The sequence below is a fragment of the Canis lupus genome, chromosome 12 (genome assembly GCF_048164855.1).
Source record: "Canis lupus baileyi chromosome 12, mCanLup2.hap1, whole genome shotgun sequence".
NCBI lineage: Eukaryota > Metazoa > Chordata > Mammalia > Carnivora > Canidae > Canis > Canis lupus.
Genome location: NC_132849.1, coordinates 44,435,709 through 44,463,500, shown reverse-complemented (window position 1 = coordinate 44,463,500; position 27,792 = coordinate 44,435,709). Strand labels below are relative to the sequence as shown.

At 53.4% G+C, this 27,792-nt stretch overlaps 1 protein-coding gene and 1 long non-coding RNA gene across 2 annotated transcripts in view; one reads left to right on the top strand and one right to left on the bottom strand.

The window, feature by feature from the left end:
- Window positions 1-485: 485 nt before the first annotated feature.
- KCNK3 (potassium two pore domain channel subfamily K member 3) overlaps window positions 486-27,792 on the top strand; it is a 38,309-nt gene continuing 11,002 nt past the window's right edge. Inside the window, exon 1 of the mRNA XM_072770768.1 lies at window positions 486-806. Within this exon, the coding sequence (XP_072626869.1) occupies window positions 524-806 (283 nt within the window). The 5' untranslated portion in view covers window positions 486-523. The remainder of the gene's footprint in view (window positions 807-27,792) is intronic.
- LOC140600719 (uncharacterized) lies at window positions 8,439-16,896 on the bottom strand. The gene is made up of 3 exons (XR_012003882.1): window positions 16,762-16,896; window positions 13,575-13,682; window positions 8,439-9,168 (listed from the first exon to the last, which is right to left on the bottom strand). It is a non-coding gene; the product is annotated as an uncharacterized lncRNA (long non-coding RNA).

The following is a 27,792-nucleotide window of genomic DNA, read 5'->3' as shown; positions in this document are numbered from 1 at the left end:
GTATCTCCTTATCCGTCACACCCCCCTCTGCCTCTTTTTCTCTCTTTCTCTGTAGTTATAGACGTTTCTCGGTCTAGTTCTCTCTTTCCCCGGGTCTCTCTCCTTCGGTCCAGCCCGGTCTCTCCGCGGCTCTCCCGCTCGCTCCCCTTCCCCTCCCCCTCCGCCAGCCCCCCTCCTCCCTCCCTCGGCGCGTCTCCCCAGTCCTTATTTGGCTGGGCGGGAGGGCTGGCGGGAGGAGGCGGCCTGCGGGCGGGGGGCGGGGGGCGGGAGCGGGGCCGGGCGGAGGAGGGCGGTGGGTGGTGCTGAAGGGACAGCTCCGCGGCGGCGGCGGCGGCGGCGGCGGCGGCGGCGGCGGCGGCGGCGGCGTTGGCGGCGGCGGCCCCAGGGCGCGGAGCGGGTGCCCGGCTCGGGGAGCGGCGAGCGCAGCCATGCCCCAGGCCGCCTCCGGGGCAGCAGCAGCGGCGGCCGGGGCCGGGGCGCGGGCCGGGGGCGCCGGGGGGCCGGCGGCGGCTCGGGCGGGACGATGAAGCGGCAGAACGTGCGCACGCTGGCGCTCATCGTGTGCACCTTCACCTACCTGCTGGTGGGCGCCGCGGTCTTCGACGCGCTCGAGTCGGAGCCCGAGATGATCGAGCGGCAGCGGCTGGAGCTGCGGCAGCAGGAGCTGCGGGCGCGCTACAACCTCAGCCAGGGCGGCTACGAGGAGCTCGAGCGCGTCGTGCTGCGCCTCAAGCCGCACAAGGCCGGCGTGCAGTGGCGCTTCGCCGGCTCCTTCTACTTCGCCATCACCGTCATCACCACCATCGGTAACTACTCGCCGACGGGGGGGCGGGGACCCGGGGCTGGGCGCCGCGTCCCGGGGTAGTCCCGAGACGGCGAGGGCTGGGGGGATCCCCCGGAGAGGGGCCAGGCGCCGAACCCCGCGCTGCCAGAAACCCGAGTTCAACCTGGCTTGTCTGCCCCGCAGGGACGGGACTCGGGGGAGGCGTCGATTCCTGGCTCCGGACCTGACTCTCCGGCCGGGCCAGCCCTAACTTGTCCCTGCCAGGCTGCGCGAGGGCCTCAGGGGACTCTGAAGTGTGTGAGAGGGGCAGGAACGGCTCGCGGAGGCTGGGGAGGAGGGGTGTGGCCGGGCCAGGCCCTGGAGCAGAGCTGAGTGTAGAGCGGCGGGGAGCGCGCCACTCCGTGTCCCTGGCAGATGGGCTTCCGCACCTTGGCGTGTCCACACCGGCTGGGGCTCCAGGGAGACGTGTGGATGCAGGTACTCTGGCACTCCGCGGCACTCCTGCCTACTCTGGGTGCCTAAAACACCCTCTAACTGCCTCTGTGAGTGCTGCTTGGAGTGGTGTGCGTGTGTGTATGTGTGTGTGTGCGCGCGTGTACGTGTGCGTGTGTGTGTGTGTGTGTGTGTCCAGCTCCCAGAGTTTGGGCACAGCCAGCCAGTGCCTTTAATTTTCTTAGGGCAGCAGATTTGGTGCTGGAAGCCAGATCCAGCTCTGTCTGCCTTCTCCGCTGTCCCAGGAAAACAGTCACCCTGCAGGAATGGCCTCAGTTCTCTTCTCCAAACAGCGGTGGGGCAGGCCACACATATGCCCAGACTCTCTCACAACATAGGCACGGGCACACATACCCACAGGTACGCACACGCACACACACGGCAGACACAGGCATGCACACACAAAGCACACAAATGGATATCCAGGAAAGGAATCTCCAGTGCTATTGGGAGGTGTCCAGATAGGAGTAAACACCTCACCAGCTCCCAAGTCTCTGATTCCAGCCGAGCTTCATCACTTTTCCTGCTATATGACCTTGGGCAAGTCCCTTCTGTCTGGATCTTGGGCTCACCTCCAGACAATGAGGGGTTGGCTGAAATGATCTCAAGCCTTCCTCCCAGTGCTGGCATGCTCCCAGCCCACCTTCCCCCAAAGCCCATTGGGATGCCTCCAGGCCTCCATCTTTCCCATTCCTTCTCCTCTCTCTGGTCCCCCTCCTTGCCTTGGCTGAGCTCCCAGGGGCTCGTTGCCACTTGGCATAGCCCATAACAAGATGGCAGTGTTTTCCTGGGATCCACAGGAATTGAGGGGGTAAAAAGCAGGACTGGACACTGCTCCTGCAGTCTATCCACTGCAAGACTTTGTCCCGAGGCTCCACTCCTCTCTGGGGTCCATGGGGAGTTCTGCTATGTAGTCTCCAGATTCTGCTTTTGGAAGAGGAAGAAAAGGACCCCAGGATTGGATGTGGCCCAAATGGGGGCACCTCTAGGTCCTGCTGACCCTGTGAGTTTACGGCAGAATAGTCAGACTTAGACCTGCCCAGAAAGGAGCCTCCCCTCTCTCACTTCTCTGCCACCTGCCAGGGTTTCAGAAGCACTGAACCACCAAGTTAGGCCTTCCCCTTCTTCCCACAAGTCGTGCCTTTGATTATGTGTCCCCTTTCTTGGTCCTGTGGTCCCTAGCTCCACAGTAACTACTCAGCTGACCTTGCCTCCAGCCTCATTCCCGCATGAAGCAAGCTCCCCTGGACAATGTTGCCACAAAGAATCTTCCCAAAGTGCAGCCCTCACCATACCAATACCCTCTCAGAAGCCCTCAGTGCCCTCCAGCTGGTGTGGAATCTGGTCCATGCTCCCTATCCCAAATGATAAGGACCTTCCTACCTGGCTCTATCTCCAACTTCATTTCTCACTTCTTACTGACATGATCTCTCCACGACAGCTATACCGTCTCCTGAGAACACTTTAAGTGTGCTTATCCGGCACACCTTTTTCTGTCTTCTATTTGTCTTGTCCAAGCTAAGCTTCCAGGTCCAGCTCAAATCCCAGATCCTTTTTGAAGTCTTCCAGACCATCCCAGGCCACCACTCTAGACAACTGCAGGACTCACTGTCAAGACAACCTGAATGACACAGTGTGGGCTCTCTTGCGCAGTTATTTACATTTTAGGGGATGTGTTTTGTCTCTTTAACCACACTGCAATTAACCTCCATGTGGGCAGTGCCCTGTGGTTCCCATCTCTGTTCTCCCAGTGCTGGCACAGTACCCTGCGGCACACATGAGCACTCAGAGAATGCTATTGATGAGCTTAAGGTGTGTAGAAATGAAAGGACATCATTCTTCCCCCTCCATCCCTGCCTTTTCCCAAAGTGCTTGTAGTCCTCACGCAGACAGATGCTAAAAGCTGGGGGTAGACGCAGACATAGTGCCTTTGGTGATATTTATTGATATAGTGCTGGGCAAGAGGAAAGACAGCATTAAAGCACCACCCTGGTTTGGGGGGGGGGGCAGAAAAGCACTGCCCACTTCCTGCCTCACCCAACCATCCCTGGCTTTTTGTCACCTCTCTCTCTGGCTACACCATCTGGCTGGAAACCGTCCACAGGGGCTCTGCTCTAAGACAAGCCTGTCTGGGCTGTGATTTGATGGCTGGAAGGGGCCCTATATGAAACTGATGGTGACCTCAAACCCAGAGGCAACATCTTCTGTCCACCTGACCCCTCTGGGGACCGAAACAGGTCTCCTGACTCATTGGGACGTTGGGATAGAAAAATGACAGAACCTCCCACTTAGTGATCACAACGCACACTCATCTCATCTCTTGAGTCTCAGCCTTTGCCGCTCAGGAAAGATGCCAGGGCAGGTATTATCAGCTCCATGGCACAGATGAGGGCATGGAGAGACAAGGAGGGGAAGGGACTTCCCCAAAGTCATGCAGCTGGTGAGCAGCCGAGTTAGAGCAAGAAGCTGGGTCTTCTGACTCCAAGCCCAGTGCTCTTTCCCTGCCGGTCTCTTGGCTGCTTCTTCTGCCTCCATATGCTGGGAAGCCCAGAGCCAGCTGCAATTGGCATGGCCAGGACGTGCTCAGTGATGCCAGCTTGCAGGGCGCTCTCGGGCAGCCCTGATTGGTTGCGGGTCGGCAGGGTCTGAGTTAGTCATTCACCTGGTTAGTCACAGTCTCCATGGGCTGCAAGGATTCCTCCAGCTTCCTCATCCCTGGCTTCCCAGCCAGGAAACCCTTTCTTTGTTGTGCCCTAAGTTCATCAAACGCAAATGGAAACTCTTTTCTGGGAAAGCTTAACCTCTCTGGCTGTTGAGTCATTAAACTCCTCCGGGGCCCCAGCCCCATCTATTCATAGCCTGGAGGCTGTCAGAGCTGGAAGGGGACTCAAGATCAGCTAGTGCCACCCCCTCCTCTTACAGATAAGGAACCAGAGAGGTGACAAGAGTAACACAGCCAGAGGTTAGCCAAACCTGACTCCCCGCCTCTGCTCCTTCCACTCGTTCAGGATGCCTCTTGTTTGTTCTTATTATCAGCAGCGGGAACAGCCACCATTTATTGTCTACTCTTGGTCAGGCTCTATACGCTCTCGTTCAGTTCTCTTGACAACCCCTCAAGAGGGGCATTATTACCCTTATTACCCCCATTTTTCAGCAGAGGAAACTAACGCTTTTTGTGTAGATGACTCATGCTTGGCCTTGTGACTTGAAAGTGTGGCACCTGCCCAGATTCAACTGAGCCTCTTTGACTCCCATGCCCTGGCTTTCACCACTTCAAGAACTTAGCCCAGACCCTTGTATCCTAAGGGCACCGGGGAGCCAAGGCTTATCTTTTCCCCTGGCAAAGTCCTTCCCAGGAGAGTTCCTCTTGCTCCAGCACACTGCACCCAGCCTGCTGCTCCCCAACACCCCTGCCCTGACCAACCCAGACCATGTGGCAGAGCTGTGCCCAGCACCAGGCTCTCCCTGAGACCGCCGTGGGCTCACAGGTGCTCTTCTCCCATGTGGGCCCCCGTAATCCTCAGGGTTCTAAGGCAACAAGAGGCCAGGTGACTGATCAGCTGATGGAGCTGGGGCAGAAAACCTTCTGTTCTGCTCTCTCCTCAGCTTCTGGCCTGTTCTCAGCTGAGCACAGGTTCCCATCACCCACCACGTGGCCTGGGAGTCATTAGGTTGTGAATTCAAGCAGGCAGCTCATGAAGGAACCTGTACTTTTTACATCTTTCCAAGAAGGAGGAAAGTACAGAAGTGACCTGCCACCCAATATATCCTAGAGTCCTCAAATAAAAGAGTGAAAGGAGACATCAGCAATCATCCAAACACCCAGAGAGGTGAGTGACTTGCCCAAAGTCACACAGAAAGTTGCAAGTACAACCCTGATTAGAACCAAGGCCTTTGGGTGCCCCCGTTGGAGTTCTCTCCAGCGCTCCAGCCTGTTCTCCTCACGACCCATCATCTCTCTTAGCATCAAGACCTCTGGTTGCTTTTCACGCCACTGTTCCCAGTCCTCTGCTGACTGGCTGGGGTGGGATGGAGGGGCAGCCCAGCCGGGAATAGTCCTACTGCCCATGCTCGGTCAGCATTTCCTTCCTCCTTGTTCACAGGCCACCCCTCTGCTTGGACCGCACAAGCCTTTGCTGTGGTGGTCTAAGAAGGCAGGCTCTGGCTTAGGAGCCAGAGTGCCTGGGTTCATCCCTCAGCTCGCCTCTCCACTCACCTCCCCCAGCCCCCTGCCACTAGTTATATATGATCTTGGACAAGTTACTTAGTCTCTCTGAGCTCGTTTTGTCATTTGCAAAATAGGGAGAATAATATCTGCCTCCCAGGATGAAATGGATAATATAAAGGAAATATCTGGTACAGAGTAGGTACTTAATAAGCAATATCTGTAATGATCAGTGTAATTAACATTATCGTTCATGTATTATTACTAGTACTCCCTCACAAAAGGGAACTGCTTGGTTTCCCAAGGATTACCAAGAATACAGCTACCTCATCTTAACAAGTGGGGGACAGTGGTGTTGGGGACCAGAGGCTGCCACACCCTTCCCTGTATTCTCCTAATCCTACTCCCCCAACCCAGGCTTTCCAGATCCTACCCATGCCTGGAGTCTGCCTGACATCCAAGCTCAGGGGCAATGCTCCCTCCTCTCAGCAGACGGACCTTGCAGAAGACCAGTCAGGAATGGCGAGGTTCACAGTGGTAGAAGGACCTTCCCTGGATTGGAGCAAGGGGGCAAAAATTCTGGCTCCACTTAAGTCACTTGCTGGTCCTCTAGGACTATCAGTTTCCTCATCTACAAGGAGGGCATATTTGATCAGAGGTCCTTGTGACTGTCGTGCCTCCTACCTACGTGTCCAGTTCCCTCACATCACAGTTTGGGGCCGGAGACATGGAGGGAGTGGGGGCAAGAATAGGACCAGAAATAGAAGACACACGCCTGGCCGGAGTGGGGACAGGAAAAACACAATAAGTATTTTCAAAGAAAACATAAACAAGCACAGATGAGTGTAGTGCAAATCACCACTATAAACAGCTTTCAGCTGGCAGCACAAACGGTGAATCTGTGAGTTGATTTTGTAATAAAAAAAAAAAAAAAAAGTAAAAGTGATTTCCCTGCAGTCAGCCAGCAGCAAGGGAAGAGACCCAGCAATGACGGAGAACATTCTCAGAGACCCAGATGGGCACTCCCTCTTGCCCCATCGCTGCCTCAGGACGGATGCAGGGAATTGACATGTGTCTGTAACATCTCAGGCCACGTCTGGGGCACTCCTCACAGCCTGCACTCCCACCGCTGCCCTGGGAGGGCAGGCCTCTCATTCTGTTAAGGACAAGGACAGGGAAGCTCAGAGAAGTGGAAAATTGGCCCAGGATCCTACAAATATAAAATGATAGCGCCAGGGCTTACCCCCAGGGCCATAGGGAGTATCTTTTCAGAGCCATGCGGCTCCTCCCCTCCAAGGAGCCCCTGCTGTCCCTTCTGTGAATGTCACAAATGATGCAGGATGGGATACCGGGGTCCTTGCAGGACACTCAGTGATGGCCTCAGCATCAGGATCTCAAGCCCTCAAGAACATTTAGCCCAAAGAGAAATCAGATTTTTAGCTCCAACCCTCTTGCTTTATGAAGGGGAAGCTGAAATTCAGATCACAGAAGGGACATGGCCAAGGCTACACTGAAACAGTTAGTTTCAGAGTTGCCTGGAAGCCCTGTTTACTGACGCCTCACTTGGTGTTCCTGCCGGCCACCCACCCCCCTGCCCTGCAGTCTCTTAAAGAAGAGAGCAAGCTGCCAGCCAGCCTTTCTGCTTGCCCCGGGTCCCCTCCTGACCCTCCTGTTAGCCTCCAGTCCTCAGAGAGCCACATGACAAATGCCTTTTGAGACCCTTGTCTGCTGCAGAGAGAGCAGTCAAGGGTCCCAGTGATGCCACTGCCTCCTGGCTGGTCCACACTTCCTCGTTGTCCAGAAACTGCCCTGCTAAGGTGGTTCCCAGGCAGCTCCTGGAGACACCTGGAGCCAGCCCACCCCAGCTACTGCGCATGTCACACCTTCACCTTCCCGTTTCCCAGAGCCAGCCGCAGCTGCCACCTAGAGCCATCAGCTCCAGTCTTCCTGGTCCGGTGGCCTCCCGGGGCCCCTGCCAGGCTTCGGCCAAGCTCCCACCTTCTGCCTTCACAAAAGCTGGCCTCTCACTGCTCCTGCGTCCCCCTTCTTCCTCCAGTGACATACAGGACCCCTTTGTGAGGGGGCACGTGGCTGCTGGGAATTCAAAGCAGGAGACTTGCCTGGGAGCTAGAAACAGGGTTCTTTCTCCCCCCTTAGACAAACCCTCCAGCTTTCTCTCTCTTCTGCTGCCCCTGAACTCGTGGGAGGAGCAGACCCTTCCCTGGAATGCATCAGTCTTCCCATCTGTACAGAGGAGATGCTCCACAGGGGAACCAAAGAAGTCCTGCTCAGCAGTATGGATACATTAATGCTTTGCAAACACTACTGTGCAGGGAAAGACCTGGTTGATCTTGTTTGAATGCAGATTCTGATCAGTAGGTTTGGGGTGGGGTCTGAGATTTTTGCATTTCTAACAAGCCCCCACCCCCACCCCCGGGACAATGATGCTGTAGATTCATAGTCCTCACTTTGAGTAGTGAGGATCTAAACAACCTGGAGACATGACTTTGGGGAATAGACTTGAAGTGTGGACTATGGTTTTAAGAACAAGAATGTGTAGAGCTCGAAAAATCCCTAGGAATCTGGCTGTGGAATATGAGAGCCAGTGGCATAAGAGCTGGTGGATCCCTACTCTGAGTCTGGAGAGAGGCTGTGGCTCGCCCCACAAGAACCAGCCATGGAGGCTAACGAGGCATTGAACCCACAGACTGTGGGGTTCACGAGGCATTGAACCCACAGACTGTGTGGTCATGTGGGTGGGGAGAAGGGAGGAGAGGAGTGAGAAGGGCTTGCCCCATGGAGAAGCATGCAAACGGGCATCTGCTGTCCTCAACTGGCCTCTATTCCTCCCCCATCTGCCAGGGAAGCTCCTCAGATCCATGGAAGATGTGTGCCCGAGATTAAATGTCCAAGTGGGTTACTGGCTCCGACCTCATGGTGACTACACCAAATCCCAAGGGGCAGTGCAGCCTCCAATCACCATTAAGAGAGGTTTGGTGTCATTTCTTCTTTTTTTTCAAAGAAGATTTTGTTTATTTATTCATGAGAGACACACAGAGAGAGGCAGAGACATAGGCAGAGGGAGAAGCAGGCTTCCTGTGGGGAGCCTGATGTAGGATTCAATCCCAGGACCCCAGGCAAAGGCAGACACTCAACCTGAGCCAAAGGCAGACACTCAATCACTGAGCCACTCAGGTGCCCCTCATTTCTTCTTTCAAGAAGAGCCCCAGCTTCCTGTGGGCTGGGATCCATACAGCAAAGGACAATGGAGGTCTCCAGGCCCGTGATCCTATGGCTACTAGATACACTCATCCTGTTGTCAGCAATGGCGTGGAATGCAGCCAGACTTTAAGATGGACATCAACAACCTGGGGAACAGTCAGAGGAGGGGAGCAGCATGCCAAATGAGGGAGACTTGGCACGGACAAGTGTGGAGAGCATGCATGCTGCCTTCAAATATCTGCTGGGCTGCTACAAGATAAAAGAACCAACCTTGGGCTTATTGGGCCCAAGGGGTTGAACCAGCACCAGTGGGTCAAGTTCATATAAAGACTTAATCAAGTCCAATATAAATGTAACTTGTTAGAGTTGAAGCTGACCAAAAATGAACTATGCTGCCTTGTGAGCTGGTGACCTCTCCCATCACAGGAAGCATACAAGAAAACACTGGGTGGGCAAGCTGCAGAGGATATCTGTATCAGTTGGGGTTCCATCAGAGAAGCAGAACCTGTAGGAGATACATATTAAGAGACATATTACAAGGAATTGGCCTATATGGTGATAGTGGCTGCTAGGCAAGTCTGAAATCCGTAGAGCAGACCGTTAGGAAGCTGGAAGTCTTTCCAGCATGGGCTGAAGCTGCCATCCATAGGCAGAATTTCTTCTTCAGGGAAACTTCAGCTTGGCTCTTAAACCCTTTCAAATGATTGAATCAGGCCCACTCAGATTATCTAAGATAATATCCCTTCTTTAAAGTCAACTGATTATGGACTTTAATTACAACTACAAAATGCCTCACAGCAACCTCTAAATTAACATTTGATTTATAACTAAGGGCTTTAACCTAAGCAGATTGATGTGTCAAAAAAGATCGTCACACTATCCATATATCAGACTGGGGGTTACAATAAATGGCTTTTAAGAGTCTTCCCAACCCTGAGATTCTTTGATTTCTTGACCTTCCAGGGGGCAGCCTGGAGAGTCCAAATACTAGAAGAGGGACTCCTAAACCTTCAAATACTGTTGAGATCTCCCGAGTACTAGGCGCTATAGTTGGCACAGAAAGAATAGATGACCAAGAGCCAGCTCCTTCCCCACGGAGCCTCTGGTCTAGTGGAATCCTGAAACCACAAGTTGAATGTAATATATGCTAAGTCCTAGTAGAGTGACACAGAATAGGGAGCTGAGAAGGCTTCCTGTAGCAGGTAGCACTTGAGGGAGTTTGAATGAGGAGTGAGGACTCTGGTAGGTGTCTGATGATGGGTTGTGAGAACTTTCTAGATGAGGAAACAGCATGGGACATGAGTGTACCCAAGGAAAGTGGCAGGGGCAGCCCCTCCAGGGGCTGACTTCTGGACCCTGGTGGGTGGACCTGGTTGCACAGGCACTGAAAGAGGGAAGTGCAGTCCCCAGCCTGTGTTCTCCTGCCTGGATCCTGACAGTGGGTGCCCCCATATTCCTAGTCAAACCACTGGGTGCCCTCGTGACCCTGGCTGAAGCAGTGGATCACCTTAGTTGGATAGCAAGTGCCTTCCTGACATTGGTTGAACCCATGGGTTCCCTCATAACCCCAGCTGAACTAGTAGGCGCCCCCAGGATTCCAGCTGGACCAGGGGGTGATGAACCTGAATCCTGACCATCTCCCTTCACCTTCGCCCTGGTCACCCAGCAGACCTCAGTCCCCTGGGAGTGCTTCCCGCACTCCTGTCACCACACTTCCTTTTCTGGGCCACAAAGCCACTCTGGAGCCCAGACTGAAACCAGTTTTATGGATAGAATGCAGGAGCCCTGGGGGCAGCACTCAGCTGGAGAAGATACTGTCACACAATACTGTGTGGATATTTCCTTCATGGACAACCCCAGACACTGGCTCTCAGACCCCTTCATCTCTGCTCAAGGCTTCCCAGCTTGGCACAGACTCACTGTCCCTCCTCAAGAATGTGTAGGGCCTCCTGACCACAGCTCCAATGCAGAAATAACCATCTCAGAAACTTCCAGAGAGGCACATTCCAGCCCTCCAGCCACAGGACTGTCTGGGGGCTCTCTCCAGAGACCCAAACTGTGTCAGGCCCCAGTAGAACCGCCCAGAGAGAAGGACACCAGGCTCTCAGACAGGAAGTGGTCCTCTCCTCCATGATGGCTCCAGGCCTCCTGCTAGTGCAGAGGAGCTCCCCGGGACCTTGGGGGCAGGCGGTTACAGGCAGGAGCAAACCTCAGATGGAGGCACCCAGAGGGGTTTGCCTTGGGCTGTTCTTCCAGGTCTTAGACCTGATGTGGAGCAGCCACTCCCCGCAGAGCCTGCCTCAGTTTCCACGGTTAGAAGCCAAAGCTGCCATTTGCTGGGAGGTTTCTCTGGATTGAGCCCATTATGTGTATCACCACATTCGATCCTCAGGGCGACGGGGCCACTGTTACAATCCCCATCTCACAGACAAGGACTCTGAGGCTCAGAGAGGTTAGAGAATGCACGCAAAGGCACACTGCTGGCAAGCAGCAGAATGGGGATGGGTAAAGCACGCCCTGCTCTTGGCTTAGAAAGCCCTTGGTCATACAGACTCTCTTCTGAGGCTCCTGACAACCCAGGTATCATTATTCCTACTTTGCCAATAAAGAAACCAAACTGGGGAGCCTAAAGCCACTTCCTACAATCCTAAGGCAGTGATACAGGAGCAGGAGTCAAGTCAGGACCCCCCAGACCTAAACCACCCTCTCCCCTTGGAACATGGGTGCCCTCACCTCCTAGACAGTGGCTGAACATGGGTTATTCCCATGGCAGGGATGTGGGGGCCTTGTAGAAGTGCATGTCAGCCCTTGGAGGGAGTATTGGGGGGGGTGGTCTTAGTCTCACACGTTTGTCAACACCATAGTTCTGAGCAGGATGGAAACCTAAGACTAGAAATGAGAACAGAGTGATGATTCTTAGGAGTGGCCAGTGAGTGAGAGAGGGGGCTGTGTCAAGGCTAACTTGGGCAAGCCACCTGCCTGCTCCCCGGTGTGTGGAGGGACAGGTAAGATGGCCCTGCACCCCAGTGGAGAAAGCTTGTCCCAGTACCAGCCGTTGTTTGGAACCAGAGTGATGGGTGTCAGGGCCTGGGCCTAGGACTCAATTCATTAGGCCTGAACTAAGCCCGGGGCCCTGCAAGTTTTAAATAGTCCCCTATGAAGGGACCTGCAGCCAGGTTTGGGAAGCACAGGAGAGAAAAAGATCATTAGAATCAGCATTCTGTACTTCGGAGGCTGGACCACTTGCCAGCCCGCGGCTAGCATTTTCTTTCTGGGTTTCCTTGGGACTTAAGAAACATTCGAGGGGTGGCTAAGGAAGATTCTTTAGAGTTCACAGGCCAAAGCTCCTAGGGTAAGCCAGGTGGCAGAGACAGCAAGAGTCAGCGGGTGGCCCCAGGAGAAGGCCCAGTGCCCACCACCCCCAGGTAAAGAGGACTGAGAGGCTCAGTCGGGCCCTGGAGACAGGTTCCATCTTCACAGCTTTAGCTCTCAGGCTGCCCTCGACCCCAGGGAAGAGATATCAGCCCCAGGGAGGCCCCTTAGTCATGTGAGTATCACTCACCTGGGAACAAATGGGGGCCTTTGGTCTGGCAGAGCCAGGTGGCTCACTCTGCAGTGAGTACGGATTTTCAGTATGTATCATGGATTTTCCACAGTGAGAGTTAGACAGGGTAAGACCCTCTGGGGCGGCTCTTGGTCTTGGGTCCACTTCCAGGTAGGGCCAGAGAGAGAGAAACCTAGACCCAAGTTCATTGGCAGCCCTCCCCTTGGGTGTCATGCCCAGCTCAGCACCCCAGAATTGGAAGCACTCATCTTCCCTGGGCACTAAAGAGGCCCTCGTGTCCCCTGCCTGTCCCTCAGGGTCAGCTACCGGATTCACAGAGGTGGGCTACGTGTCCTTTCTCTGAGCCATGACTAATGATTTCTCCTCCTGTAGCTGAGCTAAGGAAAGTGGGACACACAATCCCCTCCACTGTCTCTCAGCTCCTACCTGCCTGAGAGACCCACAGCAAGTCCCATGCCCCCTGCCCCCGGCCTTCTCTGTGAGGGACTGGGCTGCTGTGTCTGAGCCCCTTATAGCTCTGACCATCTCTGTTCTCTGTTGAACCTACTCCTGGCCTCTACTTCCACTTCCAGCCCTCCTAAGAAGCGCACTACCCAGCATTATACTCATGTCCCCACTTCACCCCATGCATGCTGGCTGAGCCCTGGAGGGACTTCCTCTGTGTCCAGCCCCAAGAATAGAGCTCTGTACAGGACCTCCAAGTCACCCCTTTTGGAAAGAGAGCATTTCTGACTGTGGCGGAGGTCCCGCTTATCAGCAGAGCAAGTCCACTGCCCCAGCCCCTGGGACAGCTGGAATGCAGGGGCCTCCCACCGGAAAGGGCGGCACCCACAGCCAACAGCTCCCATAGTAGTCGTGGGTGGGGTGTGGGAGGCAGCCGTGGTGCTGAGAGCTAGCGCTGTCTGACAGGGGGTGGCCAGGAGAGAGGCTGCAGACACTCTTTTTCCCAGGATGCCTCTAGACCTGAGCCGGTCCTGGGTGAGCACTTAGGAAACATCCAAGTTTCCAAATATTCAGTATTGCAGGTGGCCAGTCCTGCAATCCTGGCTCTAGGCTAGCTCAGAGACTCTCAGGGCCCTGGGAGCTAAAGTCCTGCTCATGGACCAACTTTCAACATCCCACCTAGACCAGTGACCTGCTAGATCTCTGAGGGGCCAGGGTTAGCTCCTGGGTCCTCACAAGAGTTTAATATCTCAGAATGTTTATGGCACATCACATGATTCCCTGTTGCAGAACATACACAGGCCAACCCAAGGCCATGGCAAGCATCCTCCTCAGCCTTGGCTAGAAAGGGGGTGGAGTTCAGAGTGCTGACACCAGCATAGTCATGCAGAACAAGGACTCACCTTGGCACTGGATGGCATCGCAGCAATTCCTGGGGTCCTTTGGATTCTTTGAGAATTGTAGATTTGGTGTAACTTCCCTCTTCCAGATGAGGAGACTGAGACCCAGGGCTGGGGCCAGAGGGAGATAGAACGTGACCCTCCCCAGCCACCAGCAGTTCAATCATAGAACTGGCTCTCTCAGACCCAGCCTCCTGGCCCATTCCACTGGCTCAATAACCACACAATCATCCCTCCATTCCCTTCATTTTCCTGAGCACCTTCCATGAGTCAGGCACCATACTAGGTCCCAAAGTCCCAGCTTTGTCCTCACAGTATCTACATTTCAGAGGAAGTAGGTAGTGAATAAACTGAGTTATATGATCACAAATAAATATCATCTCACTAGTACCAAGTGCCAGGAGACAGTAAAACAAAAGGATGTGGTAGGGTCCTTGGGTCGCCCAATCAGTGAAGCATCTGACTTTTGATTTCAGCTCAGGTCATGATCTCAGGGTGGTGGGAACAAGCCCTACTCAGTGCTCAGTGGGGAGTCTGCATGGGATTCTCTCCCTCTCTCCCACTGCCTCTGCCTCCTCCCCTGCTCATTCTCTCTCTTTCTCTCCCTCCCTCTCTCTGTCTCTAAAAATAAATAAATAAATATTTTAAAAACAAGAGGATATGGCAGAGAGAAGGATGGACAATCCTTCCCAGGAGGAGTCTCTATGATGCAAAAATCAAGAAGAGCCTGTGATGAGGGTGTGGGGCAGGGAAGTAAATGCAAAGCTCCCAGGTGGGCCAGAGTTTGGCATATTTGAGAAACAGGAGCAGAAAGGGCAGTGGACTAGGCGTACTGAGCCTAGAGGCGCAAGCATAGAAGAGCTGGGGCTTTCAGGACCATGGAGCACATGGTCAAGAGCTTGGATTTTACTCAATGTGTAATGGAAGTCCCTGGAAGGCTTTAAGCAGGGCTGTTATGTGATACGACTGAAGTTTTTACCAGATCGCCGTAGCTGTTCTCTGGAAGTCAGGTGGCTGTAGTTCAAGAGGGAAGCTGGCAGACCTATGAAGCTTCCAGTGTCCTGAGAGAATGAGGGTGGGTTGGATGCGGGGAGACTGTGGACGTGGTGAGCAGGTGTGGATTGGGGGTGTGCATCAGGGCCTAGTGGCTGGACCTGATGCAGGATAAGATGCCTGAGATGGGGGAGAGGAGGGTGGAAGATGGCTGTGGGCATCAGGGAAAGAGGATAGTCAAGGATGGGCTTTGACCTGAGCAACTGGATGGAGGGTAAGCATTGTCTGAGACAGAAAACAGGGAACGTAACAGGTTTGGTAAAGAGATGAGACTTCTCTTTTAGACACACAGGTTAATTTTGAGATGCTAAGTCCCTGTGGGCTGTGAGATAGACAAGTCTGGAGCTCCAGGGAACACATTTGGGAGTTATCAGATGGAAATAATATTTAAAGTCACCCAGTGAGATGGGATGAGCTGGAAAGAGGGGAGAGCGGGGGAGAAAAGTCCCTGGGGAGGGCAGCACACCACCCCCACCCCATCCCCAATACTGCGGGGGAGAGGGAGCAGGAAAGGGGGTCTACCAGACCCTGGAGAGGAACCTGGAGGGCAAGAGCATTGTTTCGGGAGAGAGGGAGCTGTCAGCTGCCAGCTGCTGCTGGGAAATCAAGTCAGATGACCACAGGGAAACAACCGGTGCGTTTGGCAGCCTGGTGGCCATGGGAGACACTGACTGTGAAAACACAGTGCCGCCTTCCACAGCCCGTTCTGGAAGGTGGAAGGGGCTACTTTTCTATCTGGGGAGCGGGAGGTGGATGGGGCGGACCGGATTCCAAGAGAGGCTGGGAGAGAACATTGCAGCTCCCTGTCCCCAGGCCTCTTCATAAATGCTTCACTAGCCCCCTGCGGAGGCCCATGAGAAGTTATCATTATGTCCATTATGCAAATGAGGTCCAAGTTCCAGCACAGTTATCGGCTCAGGAGCTCCAGGCCCGGCTGACCCCAAAGCCCCTGCTCATGGTACAGTAGCCTCCCAGCCAGCTCCCAGCTGCCTGTCTCCCCTTGCTGCTGCTCCCCACATCTGCTTCCACCTTCCCATCCATCTCTGTCCTTTGATCATTTCTGTCAGCTTCCAGCAGTCCTGGCCTCTGCCTCCCTCCTTGGGGTAAGCTCTGCTTTTTCTCTTTGATCCTGCAAGTCTGTCCTCAGCTGCATCCTCAGCTGGGCCCCATGTCCCCCTCCCCCATCCCACTGTCACTGCAGGATCCCCTCATACCCTCTGCCAAGGGTGGGGGATCTGCAACTTTCTGGGGGGGTTGGGGGAGCCTGGGTCTGCGAGATGGGATGTAGGGCACGTGGCTCTCTCTGGCCAGCCTGGGTGATCTCCTCCTGCCCCTGCCTCCGTGTCCTGACCGAGATGAAGGAGGCCGTCCAGGATGCCCAGAGCCATCTCCAGCTCCTACCCTCAGATTCTGAGGCCCCGCCTGGCCCTGGCTGTGCTGTGACCTGGCTCCCAACTGGAAGAGCTCAGCAGAGGGGACCCAACACTCAGGCACCAGGGGGCCCACGCTCCCTGAAGTCCTGACAGGGGGCTGCAGTAGTAATTAGCTCCTCACACATCCCCGGGGTTATTTTTAAGCCTCGTTCTTCCCTGGTTTATTTTTAAAGTAACACTGGCACGTGGCTGGCCAGCTGCCCCTCCCAGGTGCTGGTGCCAATTTGGGCCAGGAATGGAGCAGGGCAAGATGTGCCCCTCCTCTGGGCCCCCCCGCCACGGGGTGCCAGAGTTAACCAGCCCCTCACTGGATGGTGAGGAAGTTCCTGCTGCTCTGAGAGGCTGGGTCCGGCCTGGGGCGAGCAGGTGGGCTGGCAGCGGGAAACCCCCACCCCAGAAACTCCCACATCCCCATCTTTACTCTGATGCACATGCTGCGTGACCTTGACCAAGTCACCTCACCTGCCCAAACCTCAGCTTCCTGAGAAGGAGAGTGATGGCCATATCTGCCTCCCTAACTGTCCAATACTAGAAAGAGCAAGAAACTGCAGCGCTACACAAGCAGGAGGGAATCCTGGCTAAGCTCCCCATTCAAACATGCCCCCTCCTCTGTTCCACTAAACTCCCTGGAAGCCCTGCCTTCTCCCTGGGCGGGGAACTCCAGTCTGCCAGAGGCTCCTCAGTGCCCTCCGTCTCTTACCCACCTGCCCTGAGACCCGCCTTCCACATTTTCAGCTTGGCCGAGCACTAATCCAGGCTGCCCGGGGTGCAGGGCAGCTGTCAGGCTGCTGGTGCCCATTAAAAGGCTTCTGCTTGGCATGGGGGCGGCGAGGGCAGAGCCACCCCTGCCCCAGCACCTCCCCCTGCCCACCTCCTCCCTGGCAGCCTTCCAGAGAGCTCAGCTATGGAAAAGCACTGCCAAGGGTTAGCTCCAAAACGCTTTCCTCAGCTACAGAGCAATAGTTAAGCCCAGAGAGATATGACATATGGTAGAGGACACTGAAAGGCAGGTTGAAAGTTTGGGCTTCTTTCCCTGAAGGCAATGGGGAGTCACGGAAGGTTTTTGAGCATAGGAGTGACATTTTGAGCAGGGAGCAAAGTGGAGCATAGTCTGGAAGTTGGTGTGGGGAAGGTTGGGGGAAGGAATTGGAAGCTGCAGGGGGGGGGGGGGGGAGTGCAGGTCAGGAACCACTGCCCAAGCCCAGCTGCTGAAAAGGGAGAGTGCCAGGACCACAGCAGTGGCTAAAGGAACAGAAGGAAAGGACAGGATAAGAAGGAGGAATGGCAGGGCACCTGGGTTGCTCAGTGGTTGAGCATCTGCCTTTGGCTCAGGGTGTGATCCCAGGTCTTGGGATCAAGTTCCGCATCAGGCTTTCTGCAAGGGACCTGCTTCTCCCTCTGCCTCTGTCTCTTCCTCTCTCTGTGTCTCTCATGAATGAATGAATAAATAAATCTTAAAAAAAAAAAAAAAAAGGAAGAAGGAATGGCTGGGGCCAGGTGTGGGAGAAAAAGAAGAAAGGAAGACAAGGTGTTCAGTCTGGTTGACTGAGGAATGAGGACACTGACAAGAATTGGGCAGTACAGAGAGAGCCAACATCAGGGAGAACGTCGTCTTTTAGGTTGTCACACCAGACTTGGGTATCTTAGTTCAGCCACGTGGAGCCTGGGGTGGAGCTGGAGGCAATATCTTGGTGGTCTTCCCTGGGGGCCAGGATCAGAGCAGCTCAGGCAAAGTCCTGGCCCACTCTTACAATCAGGGTGCATCAGATGAAACTGCAAAGGGCTAGCAGCAGCAGGAGTGGGAGGTGTCCAGAAAGAAATCAGAGGAAGACTGGACATGAGGGCTGAGTGTGGCCAGAATATGAAGAGTAATAAGGATGCCAACATTCAAGACCACCATGTGTGGTTGTCCAGGTTGTGCACTGTCCAGTAGAATCTGGCTGATGGGTTGGGAAGCTGAAGTTCAGCTTGCTCACCAGGCTACGCACTCCCAGAGGCTGCATCCACCCAGAGGGACCCTTTTTTTTTTTTTTTTTTTTTTTTTTTCTAATTTGTCCTAGAGAGCTGTGTAGCTAGCACAGCTCCACCTCACTAGGTCTGGGACTCAGGAAATTCCTGAGGTTTTCAGCAAGAGTAGTCTTGGTGAAGTGGGGGGAGACCGAGGGGTGAGAGGGGAAGCAATTCTCCAGGGGGCGTGGGGGCCAGTGTACTAAGACCGAGGAAAGAGCATGCTGGGCCTGTCTCCCTCCCTTCTCTTTTTGAAAAAACTTGAGGCCAATAGTGAGACACTAGCAGAGCTTAGTTTGAAAATACCTCCAAATGGGGGTGGGGGGGCATGGGGACAGGGAGGGTGTGCCTCCAGAAGCGAAGCCAGGAGGAAGAGGCCAGGGCTGGGCCAGAGTGCAGTTAGGGGGTCAGCTTGAGAAGGGAGTCTCTCCTCCTCTGAATGGGAGAAGTGAGAAATGAGCAGAGCCTCCCTTGGCCATGTTCTAGCTGTATGACCTTGAGCAAGTCACTTAACCCAGCTGAGGCTCAGTTCCTGCATCTTTACATGGGGATAATGATAGTACCTACCAAATAGGGTTGTTTGAGGATGAAAAGAGGAACATGTACGAGCTCACTTAGAACAATGTGGCACGTAGTAAGCACTATATAAAAGTCAGCTAGTATTGTTTTGAACTGGGGAGGAGGGAGCAGTGACAGGCATTTAATCATGTGAATAAAGGCAAGTGCAGGGAAGGCTAGCTCGCCCAGACTCCACACTGGGGTGGGGTGGAGTGGGGAGCATGGCAGGAGTGCAAAGCAGCAGCTGGGGAGTAGGCCTGGGTCCTGGGGACGCTGCCCAGCTTGGAACTCTTGGCCCCATAAAAAGCACGCTCAGGGCACCGAAGCTTAAATAGACAGCCTCTATGGGCCATGGGAGCCTTGAAGTCATTCTCCTATTATCCCCGACTGTGTGCCTGTGCCGTGAACAGCCGTGAGGATGCAGGGCTTGGAGGGTGGCGGAGTGAGAGACCATTGGAAAGGCTGGGAAATCAGAGGTCAGAAGAGAGGTGGCAAGGCCAGGGTGAGCCAGGCAGCGGGAGGCAGGCTGGGGGCTGAGCGTCTGCCTCTGTCTCGGTGTGAAGGGCAGTGTCCCCAAGGATGGGGACAGCTGCTCACTGTCTCCACTGAGGACAACAGGCTGAAAGGACAGGGCCTGAGCCTTGGTCATTTCATTCCGCCTAAGGAGCATTTCCGACAGGGCGTAGGGTTCAGTGAAACGTGTTTCCATGGAGAGTGATGGAATCTTAGCCTCTGGGAAGAATCTTTGTGGGGGAGGGGCTGGATTTGGGGACTTTTTTTTTTTTTTTTTTTTTTTGGGACTTTTTTTTTTTTAATAATAAATTTATTTTTTATTGGTGTTCAATTTGCCAACATACAGAACAGATTTGGGGACTTTAAATCCTTAATGACTTGAAGGAACAGCAGGGCCCAGAGGCCAGGTCCTGGGAAGGGCTCCTTCTTCCTTTATTGAGGTACAGACTCTCCTGCCTCCCTGTCCGCCCCAGAGCCCATCTGCTTCTCACATGCTCTGCTCTGGATGGTGGACGGAACCATGCCAAGAGGCTACTGTGGGGTCCTGTGGGGTGTTGGAGTGAGCGTGTGTGTGAGCATGTGGTTGTGAGTGCACACGTGTTTGTGAGACTAGTGGGGGTGGGGACACCACATCTGCAGGCTGGCTCAGAGGAAGAGAAGGTCCCAGCAGCTGGCTCCAGGCTGAAGTCCCTGTTGCCTGGAGTCCCTCTGCTCCTGGGCACTATGCCAGTCTGCACCATCTGAGCTCCTGAGCCCTGGGGAGAGTGCTGAGCCTAAGAAAAGCCTCCTTCACATCTCCTGGCATCTGTTCCCAAATTCCCTGCCAGCCCAGAGTTGTCTGGGCCACTAGCCATGACCAGAAAGGAGAGTATGGAAGCAGGTGGTAGAGACAGGGCCTACGGGAGCCACACTCACTCCAAGACCCCCACAACAAACCCAACCCATCCATCAAGACCAGCTTCCCACATCTGCTGGGATTCCACTATGGACAGCGGGCAAGGTGGGCCAGCGGAGAGAGACCCACCTCCCGGCAAAAGCCTAACATCTCGCAGAGCATGGTGGGGGCAAGGGAAGGTGTGCCCAAGGAGGTGGCCCTGGAGCTGTCCCTGGAGGGCAAGAGAGATGAAGGAGGGCATCCCAGGTAGCTGCAATATGAGGAAGGGCTCAGAGATGAAGTGTGGAAAGGATGCAGGGAACCCTCGCAAGAGAGGGGAGTCAGAAGAGAGCAGGCCTGGTAGGGGGTAAAGTTGTGGCCATACAGTCCATGTGCTGGACCAGGACCCCCTAGACTATGTCTGTACACTGGGGAACTAAGGAAGGCTTCTGAATGGTGAGTGACGGCTCAGAGCTGTGCTCAAAAAAAAGTAATAACAATAATAACAGCTCCTACTTTCTGAGACTCTACATGCGCCAGACCTTGTACTAGGTACTTTACACACTGTATTTCTAAACCCCAGGCCAGCAAGAGAGGGGATCGGAGAGGCAGTGTCAGCTGTGGGAGAGGCAGCTGGCCTGGAATCAGGAGACCTGGGTCTCAGGACCAGCTCTGGGGCTCTAACCCTGTGTGAGACACCCACTTTCCCAGGTTTCACTCTCCCCAGCTATTGAATGCAGACCACCCCTGCCCAGCAGGCCACACAGAACCAACTGAAATGTTCCTAAATAATGTGGAGTGTTGTGCTCATGTGGGTCTCCTGAAACCCAGCCAAGGCCTTTCTGCTGTGCTGCTTACCTCGAAGGGCACACCTTGTTCAGTGCTTGGGAGCCCAGCCCCTCCATGTGTCGCAGCTGAGTTTAGCAAAGGCGCAGTGCCCCTTTGGGCCAGTGCACGTAAACAGACCTGCAATGCTTAGCCAGTGTGAAGGCCAGTAATCAGAAACCCAGGCCCATCCCTCCCTCTCTCTACAACACCCCTGTTTCTGCTGTGCCCAGTCACTCTGTTTCTCTTCCTCTGAAACTCTGACTCACGTGTGACTTTGGCTCACTATGGGCCCACCAGGACCCAACTCGTTATAACTCTGCAGCTCAGCCCTGCAAAGCTGACCAGCTTGTCAGCCCATAATCACAGTTCCTGGGAAAGGTAACCTGATTGGCTCAGCCCAGTTGATAGCTTGGGTCCTCTTGGATCAGAGGCCACCTCGAGGTCAACTGGCCTTGGCCAAGGTCTAAGGGTGTTACAGGAAGGGGACAGGCACTCCAGCCATGTCCACCAAAGACAGCCTCCCTCAGGGCCCTGGCCCTTTGCCCTCTAGCTGCCCCCTCCTCACTTCCTGCTATGTCTAGCTCAGGGCTATACTGAAGCATCCTAGTAGTCTACAAAGAGACCTCCAAAGGGCTGCTCCCTGGGATGGAAAGGACTAGCCTTTGGAGGGACACCACTTCCCTCCTCACACTTTGAACAACCACTGTCCTGCCCTGAAGAGCTTACAGCGATCTTAGGATGACAGCCCATTGGACACACTTTCCATGCTCAATAAACAACGTGCACAGTCCCAGGGACACCTGACAGTGCCTGGACTCTGAAGGCCAAAAATCTATGTTGAATCTTGGCTTTGCCAATTTTTATCAGTATGACTTTGGGCAGGTCTCCTTTAGCCTCCATGAGGCTTGGTTTCCTCATCCAAATGGGGCTAATACTCCTACCTTGAAGGTCATGGTGAGGATTAGAGGTCATTAACCCCAGGGCATTGGGGTACCAGATACTGTTGTCCTCAGCAGTAGGGGCACCAAGGGCAGAAGAAGCACAGGCCCTATTCTGTCCTGGGATTGCCCTCCCTTGCTCTCCCCCCAACCCACCTTCCTCTCATACATCATCCTCTCCCTCCTCCCACCTGCCAACCCACAGCCAGCCACATGGAGCGGGGGCCAGGAGGCAAGTCTCCACCCAGTGGGGGCCAAGCCTGAGCCCTGACTGCCTCTTAGAAACCTGGTCCAGTGTCCAGCACCCCCCTGGCCAGCAGGCCCCCTCCCTGCTTGCTGCACAAGGAGACTTGAATAAAAGAAGCTTCGCTCACAGAGGCATCGCTGTGCATTAGGAGGTGGGTAAATATGCCAGGCAGTGTCTGCCAAGAGAGGCAAGTGAGTGGCAGAGACGGATGCTGTGCAGAGAGCTGAGAGAAGGGGATGCTCTGGGGCCAGAGCCAGAGGAAGCCTCCTCAAAAGGCTCTGGGGAAGAAGGAGGCAGGGGGAGGGGGGCGGGAACCCAGCAGCCAGCTTTGCATCAGCACCAGGGAGGCGGGGAGTGATGAATAAGGAAGGAAGGTCTTCACGATAATTCTGTAAATCTAGAATTGTTCTAAAATTAAAAGTTTACTTAAATAAAATAGTAAATGGTAGAAGGAGGAGGAGGAGGAGAAGACAGAAGTGGGGGAGGAGAAGGGCATGGAGGAGGAAGGAGGCAAAGGAGAGAGTATGGCCCCAGACAGGAAACTTGGCCCAGTTTCCAGTGACAACGAGGGCTGGGCAATGCTGTGCACCAGCCAAGTGTTCACACCCGCCCTGAACAATGCTCCCAGGTATCAAGGGAGGTGTTACGGAACAGAACTTGCCACGTTCCCAGTCACAGGAGCGTTGGCAAGATTGCTCTGCCTTCCAACTCCCTTCTGGCTTCTGGGTGCCCACGGTCCCCCTGTCACAGAATGGTTCCTCTGGCATAGACTCAGCACATCCTGGGGAAAGTCTTTACCTAAGGGATGGTCTTCTCTCAGCTACCCAATAGCTTGTTTCTGGTCCTTGAGGGCACAATCCAAGCCATCCTTGTCCCATGTCCTTTCCCGGCACATAGGAGAGGGCCTGGCGCAAAAGAGGAGGTGCTTAAGAAACGTTTGTTCTAATAATTAAGACAAGCTGAGAGGGAATGAAACCATCTTTGCCTCTCTGATTTTTCAGCTGATGTTCTTGAGACCAGCCAGGTATCACAGCCTTCCTGGGTCCCCTGCTTCCACTCAGTCTCCAAAAGTGCTGTGTCCCCTCTCCCAGGGCTGGCTCTTGAGTGCCCCACTGCCTCCTGACCTCTCGCTCAGGCCAGGGAGGTCATCTTCTATGGACGCCGAGGTCCAGCTTCTTGGGAGAAGGGCCCGGATGGGAAGGAGGAGGAATGGTAATTGGAGAGGGCACCAGCTTTGACCCCAGTCCAGAAGGCCTGGAGGCCACCAAGATGCAGAAGAAAGAGCAGGAAGGCCTGGTTCTACGACATACCTGTGTGGCCTTGTCCAAGTCACCCAGCCACTGGACTCAGTCCCTCCAGCTAGAAAACTAGTCTGTGCAAGGCAATAGGCCTGTGTTTGTACCCTGACTCAGCTACCCACCAGCTGTGTGGTCTTAAATGAGTTTCACAAACTTTCTGTACCTCCATTTTCTCACCTGTAAAATGGAGGTAATACCTCTTTTCATAGGCTTTTGTGAAGATTAAAATAATGCTATTTACAGTGCCTGGCACACAAATGCTCAAAAATGCAAGCTTCATTACTTACTACTATTACTACCACCACTACTGTATTACTACCAGCACCACCCCCAGGACTCTCAGCAGCTGTGTGCCAGGCACTGAGCTACCAAGAAGTACTAGCCGCCACCACTGTCCTCAGAGTCCAGTGGGAGTCTGAGAGGACAAAATAAGAAGAGAAAGAATATGCTATATGTTGGCAAATTGAACTCCAATAAAAAAAAAAAAAGGAAAAGAAAATTGAGATAATTTAATTTAAAAAAAAAAAAGAGGAGGGGGAGGAGAGAAAAAGGAAAAGAGAAAAGAGATGGAAGAAAAAACAAAGAAGCATCCAAAAAAACAAAAAGAAACAAAGACTCGAGGCTCCAGGGCTAACTGGGGGTGTGGCTAGGGGTCCCTCAGGGCTCAGCAGTCAGTAGGGGGAACCTGTAGACCAACAAGACTCCCTGAGCGCCCTGGCCCACCTTGGCCCTGGGAGACCCAGGCAGGACATGTGGCCATCTCCTCCCTGACTCCACGTGGCCTCCTGTGCCAAGAGGCTGGATGCGGGTGTGGTGAGGGGCATGATTTGGTGCCTGAAGAGTCCACTTTGGCTGCCATCTGCCTCTGCTAGGGGACATTACTCAGAGCACTGCAAGTTCTAGCCCCATCCCAAGACAATACAAGGGTTCTCATGCGACCCTCAACATCTGCTCAGGGCTGGCTGGCTGGCACAGCTCCACAGACATGCAGGCCCCAGCAGCTGTGTGTCTGATGTGCACCCAATGGCTCAATGCCATTGTTATGGGGACCCAACTGTGCTTTCTCCACTGTTTGTGGGGCAGGGCACAAGGCCCCTCTAGAGGTCCAGAATCCTAGAATGTCACAGAGCCTCAAGAACATCTCCAGTCTCTTCATTTCTGATAGGATCCCAGGCCAAGAAAAGGGTAGGATCTTGCCCATGATCACCCAGTGGCACAGCTAGAACCAGAGCCCAGGTCTTCTGACTCTCATTCCTGTGGAAGTCCTGGGACAGCCTGGGGCAGTGGAAAGAGAATTGCCTTTAAACAGAAAATATTATTATTCTAGAACTTAGAGCACTGTACGTATTAAGGACTCAAAAAGTCTGCTAGTTGAATGAATGAATGTTTGAGGCATGGTGAGTGATGAATAAAGGGTTCCAGGAGAACTGATTCATTTAGATAAGTAGGATCAGGGAAGGCTTCATGGAGGGAGTGATTTTTGAAATGGGCTTTGATGGAGGAATAGAAGCTCATCAGGAAGAAGAAAAGCAGGAGTGCTGTTCACCAATGTGGAAATGTAGCTGTGGCCTCCAAGAGCCGAGGACACCAATTTCACATGCTGATCTGGGCTCGAGATCCTGCTCAAAACTCACTCCTCTCTTCTGGGCCTATGCATGGTACATGGGACAAGGGGAGCTAGCAATTTATTAAATCCTAAAATACAACTTGGAGAAGAAATAACCTTCTAATCTAACATTCCATCTGATAGGTAAGAAAATTGAGGCTTAGGATGCTGGCATGCCTTAACAAAGGCCCTACAGCAGACTCAGCAAACGAGGGCCCAGAAACCAAATTTGGCCCATCCACTGATTTTTATAAATAAAGTTTTATTGGAACACAGCCACACCCATTCATTTCCATATTGTCTATGGCTGCCTTCTTGATATAATGGCAGAGCCGAGTAGTTGCAAGAGGCCATATGGACTATGAAATCTAAAATATTTACTATCTGGCCCTTTATAGAAGAAAGTTTGCCAACTCCTGTCTTACAGCAAGGTAGTAGCAAGAGCCGGGATGCGAGCCAAGGCTCTGACTCCTGGTTGGGTGCTTTAATTCTGTGCACCCTTGCCCCTTTGGGCCCATGCTGCCCCCCCTGGAGCACTGCCTAAAGGGTGAGATTTCAGGCAGCCGGGCTCTGGACAGGCTCAGCTCCAGGACACATGGTGCAGCCAACAGGGAACACCTGGGCTGGCCACTGCTACCCCCACGACACAACAGGGCTTCTTGTTGGAAGCAGTTCAGCCCCTTTTGGGGGAGTCTGACAAGGAGATGCCAACATATGCCTGCTTCTCCTCCATGGGCAAAACAGAAAAAGCCAGAAAGTGTTAAGTGTAGGACTCAGGCCAGCCAGATGCCAGAGTTACAGACACAGCCTTTCAAGAAGCACACAGAGGAGGACTGGTATCTCCGGCCATCTGCCGAGACAGCCAAGCCCACTTTAAATTGTGCTGTAGAATTACTTTCTCCATGCCAGACTGTCCCTGGTGGATTCGTTTAATTAAAACCCCACCAGATCCAATCTGTTAGAAGTTCTGAGTTCACACATATCCTGTCCAATTGGTCATAAGGATGCAGACAGGCCACAGGCCTGGGCTGTGACCACTGGGCACAGCAGCTGGCCTGTAATAGGTCCCCTAAGCCCCAGGTCAGTGCCCTTCCAACGACAACCAGGGTTGCTACCCTGTCGTGTGACGCTGCCTGCTGCAGGCCTCAGGCTCCCTGTTGATGCCTCCCTCCCTTAACTGCCTCACTCAACAGAGATTAAGTAAATGCCAGTTATGTGCCAAGCATGCTTCCAGGCGTGGAGAAAATAACAGTAGCAAGAGACAAAAATCCCTGCCCTCACAGAGCTTATGGCTGCAGCCCACAAATGCAAGAGCATCTCACACATTGTGTATCTACTCTTTCTTCCCTCCTCTTCCCTCTCCCCTCCTGACTCCAGTTTGGGCCGGAGCACTTGACAACAGGGCCCTGCGCATTGAAACCTCCTGGTCCCCCCATCTCCCACTGCCACCCCCTGAATAGGAATGCAAGGAAAATCCATCTTGACACTTCTTTGCCACATCCCCTCCCTACTCAGGAGCTATGAGTGGCTCCTCACTGCCTTCAAGCGAAGATCTGAACTCCTACACCTGCCCTTTAAAGCACTTCACATTTTAGCCCCTGCTCTCCCTACCAACCTACGCTGCTCAAGTGTACCTTTCTTCTCCAAAAAATTTAGAGTTTTCATCAGTTAGATTTATAATATGCGTTGCTATCTACTTATAAAAATAATAGATTTTTATACAAAATATATATTGTATAATACATAAGAGCAAATTAAAGTTAATCATGAGCCCACGATTCAGAGATAAACTCTATAAGCTTTTTAGTATATTTCTTTCCAGCTTCTCTTTCTACATGTGTGTAGATACATTTTTTTATATTTATATATCTAGTATAGCATCCCCTTCTACATAAAGTGTTGCATCCTGCCATTTTTATTTAACACTGTGGTGGTTTTCTACGTAATTAAGAGACTCCTGAAGAGTATATTTAATGGCTGCCCAATATTCCACCACATAAATATACCTTAATATGTTTAACCAAACCCTATTGGTGAACATTTGGACTGTTTACAATTTTTCACAATGAAAATGCTGCTATAAACATCCTTGTTCATAAATCTTTGTTCCAATCTCTGGTTATTTTCCCAGCAGAGATTCCTAGAAGTGGCATTGCAGGGTCACTGGGCAGACACATTTCTAAGGCTGTTGATGCGTATCATAAAGCTGCCTTCCTGAGAGTCTGTTGGTCTCCCTTCCCCCACTTTGTGAGAATGCTCACTAGCCTCAGACAGGTATATTTTCTCTGCCGCTACTGTGCCACACATCTTGCATTGTGTCTTTGCTTCAGCAGCTCCCCTCTGTCAGAACTCTGCATTCGCCATCCATCCTTCAGAGCTCAGGGCAAAGGCCACCTCCTCCAGGAAGCCCCTCCTGATGGCCCAACTGAAGTCTCCACCTCCAGCCCTCCTTCAGCCCCTGTTTTCAATTCTTCCTAAGATAATTCCCCCCAAGGCCAGGCATTTGAATAATGTGTGTAATAACAGTCTCTTCTTTGTACAGGACACTGAAGTTTTCCAAAGTGCTTCTACTGAGGCGTTTCCTCTGTTTCACTTCAGATAGAAAGTGTTTTGAGGTCAAGGACCATGGTTTGACCTCATCTGGGTCTACTTACCCTGGCCCCATCGCCAACCTCAAGTCTAACCCAGTCTCAAGCTAGCCCCTGATTTAGTGGAGTTTCACGATAGCCTTCACTATTCCTGGCCTACCAGAAGAGATTTTAGGATGTTCCCCTCTGAAGTTAAGACTCACGAGGACAGGGGATCCCTGGGTGGCGCAGCGGTTTAGCGCCTGCCTTTGGCCCAGGGCGCGATCCTGGAGACCCGG